This window comes from Ornithorhynchus anatinus, chromosome 9, assembly GCF_004115215.2.
Source record: "Ornithorhynchus anatinus isolate Pmale09 chromosome 9, mOrnAna1.pri.v4, whole genome shotgun sequence".
Lineage (NCBI taxonomy): Eukaryota > Metazoa > Chordata > Mammalia > Monotremata > Ornithorhynchidae > Ornithorhynchus > Ornithorhynchus anatinus.
In genome coordinates, this window is record NC_041736.1 from 37,653,134 (window position 1) to 37,659,326 (window position 6,193).

The window sequence follows — 6,193 nt, forward strand, 5'->3', positions numbered from 1 at the left end:
AGTTCATTCAGTTGTAATTACGGAGCGCTTGCCGTGCGCAGGGCACCGTACCGAGCGCCGGGAAAGACTGGCCCCGGCCTTTGCGGGGGCGGCAGTGGGATCTGTAATGGACGCCGAGGACGGAGGGGAGAGGGGAGGCGTCTGGGAAGCGGCGTGGCTCGGTGGAAAGAGCCCGGGCTTCGGAGTCAGAGGTCAGGGGTTCGACTCCCGGCTCTGCCACTTGTGAGCCGGGTGACCGTGGGCGAGTCACTTCACTTCTCTGGGCCTCAGTGACCTCCTCTGTAAAAATGGGGATGAACCGTGAGCCTCACGTGGGACCACCCGATGACCCTGTATCTCCCCCAGCGCTTAGAACGGTGCTCTGCACATAGTAAGCGCTTAACAAATACCAACATTATGAGAAGCAGCGTGGCGCAGTGGCAAGGGCGTGGGCTTTGGAGTCGGGGCTCACGCGTTCGAATCCCACTTGGCAGCTGTGTGACTGTGGGCAAGTCACTTCACTCCTCTGGGCCTCAGTTCCCTCGTCCGTAAAATGGGGATGAAGACCGGGAGCCCCACGGGGGACAACCTGATTCCCCTGTGTCGACCCCAGCGCTTAGAACGGTGCTGGGCCCACAGTAAGCGCTTAACAGATACCAACATTATTATTATTGCTACCGCCAACCACCCCCCGCCCTGCAAAGCCTTCTCAGCCCCCCGGTCACCGATCGGCGGGGCCGGCGAGGGGAGGGAGGGGCCTCGAGCCCCCACGGACGCCCCCCGAACGCTGAACCTTCCGCTAAGGGCTGCGCGGCCGGCACGGTCCGCAGCACCGGTTTCCGGGGTCTCCGTTCCCAGTACGGTGCTCCGCGCCCAGCAGGCGCTCCGTCGACATTCACGCGAGCGCGACTCCCCGTCTAGATGTTGGGGGGCGGGGAAGGTGTCTACCCCACTCTGTGCTGTCCTCTCCCGAGCGCTCAGCGCAGCGCTCCGCACCCGGTGAGCACCCGATAAATACTATTCACGTTCACCGGTCTCCTCTGTCTAAAGGATAAGCTTCGTTGTGGTCCGAGAACGTCTGCGCCTGCTGCGGGCGGGGATCGTCTCTATTTGCTCAACTGTACTTCCCAGGCGTCTGGTCCAGTGCTCCGCACCCCGTAGGCGCTCGATAAATAGCACCCCCACGAAGGTGTCACCGCGTCCGGGCCGTAGGTCTGCGGTGGGCGGGGAACGTGTTCGCCCAACTCGGCTGTGCCGTCCTCCCCCGAGCGCTCGGGACGGTGCTCTGCACCCCGTAAGCGCTCGATAAATATTATTCATACTGATGCGACTCCCCCTAGACCGCAGGTTTGGTGGGGGCGGGGATCGGCCTTCCCCGCTCCGCTGTACCCTCCTCCCCCGAGCGCTTAGCACAGTGCTCCGCACCGACTAAGTGCTCGACTGCCATCCGTAAGGACGCGACTCCCCGTCTACCCCGCTCTGCTGTACTGTCCTCTCCCGAACGCTTAGTACAGTGCTCTGCGCCTAGTACAGTGCTCTGCACCCAATAAGCGCTCAATAAATACTATCCGTATTAATGCGCCTCCCCCCTAGACCGTAACATCGTCGGGGGCGGGGCACGTGTCTAACCCATTCTGCTCGTCTTGTCCTCTCCCGGGTGCTCAGTACGGTGCTCCGCACCCGGTAAGCGCTCGATAGATAGTATCTGTAGGAACGTGACTCCCCCGTCTAGACCGGCGGCTCGTCGGGGGCAGGGCACGTGTCTTCCCCACTCTGCTTGTAGTGTCCTCTCCCCAGCGCCTAGCACAGTGCTCTGCACCCAATAAGCGCTCGATAAGTATTTATAAGCGCTCACTAAATACTATTTGTACAAATGTGACTCGCCGTCTAGACCGTAACCTTGTGGGGGGGGGGGGGGGGGCACGTGTCTTTCCCCACCCTGCCGGCCCCGTCCTCTCCCCAGCGCCTAGCACAGTGCTCCGCACCCAATAAGCGCTCTATAAATATCATTTATAAGCGCTCAATAAATACTCTTCGTACGAATGCCCGTCTAAAACGTAACCTTGGGGGGGGGGGAGGGGGTCAGGGCACGTATCTTCCCCACTCTGCTTGTAGTGTCCTCTCCCCAGCGCCTAGTACAGTGCTCTGCACCCAATAAGCGCTTGATAAATATCATTTATAAGCGCCCAATAAATACTATTCGTAGGAATGCCCGTCTAAACCGTAACCTTGTGGGGGGGGCCGGGGCACGTATCTTCCCCACTCTGCTTGTAGTGTCCTCTCCCCAGCGCCTAGTACAGTGCTCCGCACCCAATAAGCGCTCTATAAATATCATTTATAAGCGCTCAATAAATACTATTCGTACGAATGCCCGTCTAAACCGTAACCTTTGGGGGGGGGGGGGTGTCAGGGCACGTATCTTCCCCACTCTGCTTGTAGTGTCCTCTCCCCAGCGCCTAGCACAGTGCTCTGCACCGAATAAGCGCTTGATAAATATCATTTATAGGCGCCCAATAAATACTATTCGTAGGAATGCACGTCTAAACCGTAACCTTGTGGGGGGCAGGGCACGTATCTTCCCCACTCTGCTTGTAGTGTCCTCTCCCCAGCGCCTAGCACAGTGCTCTGCACCCAATAAGCGCTTGATAAGTATTTATAAGCGCTCAATAAATACTATTCGTACGAATGTGACCCGCCGTCTACACCGTAACCTTGTGGGGGGGCGGGGCACGTGTCTTCCCCACTCTGCTTGCACCGTCCTCTCCCCAGCGCCTAGCACAGTGCTCCGCACCCAATAAGCGCTCTATAAATATCATTTATAAGCGCTCAATAAATACTATTCGTACGAATGCCCGTCTAAAACGTAACCTTGGGGGGGGGGAGGGGGTCAGGGCACGTATCTTCCCCACTCTGCTTGTAGTGTCCTCTCCCCAGCGCCTAGTACAGTGCTCTGCACCCAATAAGCGCTTGATAAATATCATTTATAAGCGCCCAATAAATACTATTCGTAGGAATGCCCGTCTAAACCGTAACCTTGTGGGGGGGGCCGGGGCACGTATCTTCCCCACTCTGCTTGTAGTGTCCTCTCCCCAGCGCCTAGTACAGTGCTCTGCACCCAATAAGCGCTCTATAAAAATCATTTATAAGCGCTCAATAAATACTATTCGTACGAATGCCCGTCTAAACCGTAACCTTGGAGGGGTGTGTGTGTGTGTTAGGGCACGTATCTTCCCCACTCTGCTTGTAGTGTCCTCTCCCCAGCGCCTAGCACAGTGCTTCACTTCTCTGTGCCTCACTTATCTCATCTGTAAAATGGGGATGAAGACTGTGAGCCCCACGGGAGACGATCAGATCACCTAGCATTCATGCAATAGTATTTACTGAGCGCTTACTATGTGCAGAGCACTGTACTAAGCGCTTGGAATGAACAAGTCGGCAATCCTCCTCCCTCCCCCCCCCCCCACGGGGCGGCCCGAAGTGGCGCATGCGCAGTGGCCGCGGGGTGGCGGATGGCGGGGGGGAGGGGGGCTGAGGAGGCCGATGGACGCGCCTCGTTACCTCGGTGTTCCTCCAGACGCCTCCCTTGATCATAATCCGCGGCATTTTGACGGCGGGGAAGACGGGGCGGTGAAGAAGAAGAAGAAGAAAAAGACGAGGAGGAGGAGGCGGCGGTCTCTTCCTCCGCCCCGGGAGCCTCGCTCTCACCCCGCGCAGGCGCAGTCCCCCCTCGCCTCGCCCCGCGCAGGCGCAGTCCCCCCCGCCGCCACCACCGAGTCGCGCGGAGCGGAGAGAGAGTCGGCGGCGCGCCACGGCGCCCCCTGGCCGTCGGAGGAGCGCGGTACAACCCCATGCAGTCATCATAAAGCGGGGCATTTCATTCATTCATTCGGTCGTATTTCATTCATTCATTCAATAGTATTTATTCATTCAAAAGTATTTATTCGTTCAATAGCATTTAGTCATTCAATTGTATTCATTCCTTCAGTAGTATTCATTCCTTCAATAGTATTTATTCATTCCTTCAGTAGTATTTATTGAGCGCTTACTACGTGCAGAGCACCGGACTAAGTGCTTGGAATGGACAATCCGGCGGGCTCACAGTCTAACCGGGAGAGGCAGACAGACAAAAACAATAGTAATAATAGTATCTGTTACTGATAATCGTTTTTATTAATAATAATGAGGATTGATGGTATTTGTTAATAATAATGTTGGTATTTGTTAAGCGCTTACTATGTGCAGAGCACCGTTCTAAGCGCTGGGGGAGATACAGGGTCATCGGGTTGTCCCGTGTGAGACTCACAGTTAATCCCCATTTTACAGATGAGGTCACCGAGCCACAGAGAAGTGAAATGACTTGCCCAAGGACACACAGCAGACACCTGGCAGAGCCGGGATTAGAACCCGAGACCTCTGACTCCCGAGCCGGGGCTCTTTCCACTGAGCCAAGCCGCTTCTCTAAACAACATTATTAACAATAGTAATAATAGTATCTGTTACTGATAATCGCTTTTATTAATAATAATGAGGATGATGGTATTTGTTAATAATAATAATGATGGTATTTGTTAAGCGCTTACTATGTGCAGAGCACTGTTCTAAGCGCTGGGGGAGATACAGGGTCATCAGGTTGATCCTCGTGAGGCTCACAGTCTTCATCCCCATTTTAGAGATTCATTCAGTCATTCAATAGTATTTATTGAGCACTTACTATGTGCAGAACACTGTTCTAAGCGCTTGGAATGTACAAATCGGCAACAGACAGAGACAGTCCCTGCCCATTGACGGGCTTACAGTTTAATCGGAGGAGACGGACAGACAGAGACAATAGCCGTAAATAGAATCAAGGGGATGGACATCTCCTTAACAAACTAAATAAGGTCAGACATTAAACCCCAACTAATACATACTGTGGAAATGTTTTAATACAGTGAAGATGGGAATTTAACAACCTGCTAGTTTACCCACTGGGTAAAACCTGCTTTTCCCTCGCCTATGTCGAAACTACCAATCTCAAGAGGCGACAGGTGTCCCCTCATCCTGGTTTTGGGGGATTTGGTGCCCAAGTCCACGTTTGCCTTGTTTATATTTTTATGATTTTAAAGACTTCCATCATTTCCCCTATCAGTTTGCATCTTTACAGACTGAAGAGTCCCTACCTCTACCTCCTCGTAATGGTTTCCCCACTTCCCTGACCATCTTCAGTCCGCCACGTCCCCTCAGGATCCTCGAATATCCGATGGTCGATCAATCCGTCAGTGGTGTGGCTGCAGGGCACCGTACTGTGCTAAGCGCTTGGGAAAGCACAGCGTAAGCGCACAGTTCCCGTCCACAAGGGGCTTACAGCCTACGGATGAGAACAGAGATGATAAAATAAGCCTGGGGGAGAGAGGCGACAATTCATCCGACAGCTTTGCGGTTGCGGAAATTCAGTTCTTCCCCTTCATTCATTCAATCGTATTTATTGAGCGCTTACTATGTGCAGAGCACTGGACTAAGCGCTTGGAATGGACAAATCGGCAACAGATACAGTCCCTGCCCAATGACGGGTTTACGGTCTAATCGGGGGAGACGGACAGACAAAAACAATAGTAATAATAGTATCTGTTAATGGTAATCGCTTTTATTAATAATAATGGGGATGATGGTATCGGTTGATAACGTTGGTATTTGTTAAGCGCTTACTATGTGCAGAGCACTGTTCTAAGCGCTTGGAATGTACAAATGGGCAACAGATAGAGACGGTCCCTGCCCATCGACGGGCTTACGGTCTCATCGGGGGAGGCGGACGGACAAAAACGATAGCAATAAATAGAATCAAGGGGATGGACATCTCATTAACAAAATAAATAGGGTCCCTTGGTATCTAGGAGCATGAGGATGCTCTTTTCTCTTCTTCCCTTTGCCTTTCTCTCAAATTCTCCCTATTCCAGGCAATAATTCATTCGATAGTATTTATTGAGCGCTCACTATGTGCGGAGCACTGTACTAAGCGCTTGGAATGGACAAATCGGCAACAGATAGAGACGGTCCCTGCCCACTGACGGGCGCACAGGCTAACCGGGGGATCTGGACAATCGCTTCCCTGGAACGGTGCCTGCAGAGCAATTTCCTCACAGCGCTTCACAAGGGGTTGCCTGCCGGGTGAGCCTGGGCAAGTCACTTCATAATAATAATAAGGTTGGTATTTGTTAAGCGCTTACTACGTGCAGAG

At 53.3% G+C, this 6,193-nt stretch overlaps 1 protein-coding gene across 1 annotated transcript in view; it reads right to left on the reverse strand.

Annotated features, from left to right (window-relative positions):
- CDC5L (cell division cycle 5 like) overlaps nt 1-3,678 on the reverse strand; it is a 37,674-nt gene extending 33,996 nt beyond the window's left edge. Inside the window, exon 1 of the mRNA XM_001511039.5 lies at nt 3,538-3,678. Within this exon, the coding sequence (XP_001511089.1) occupies nt 3,538-3,582 (45 nt within the window). The 5' untranslated portion in view covers nt 3,583-3,678. The remainder of the gene's footprint in view (nt 1-3,537) is intronic.
- Nucleotides 3,679-6,193: the final 2,515 nt, after the last annotated feature.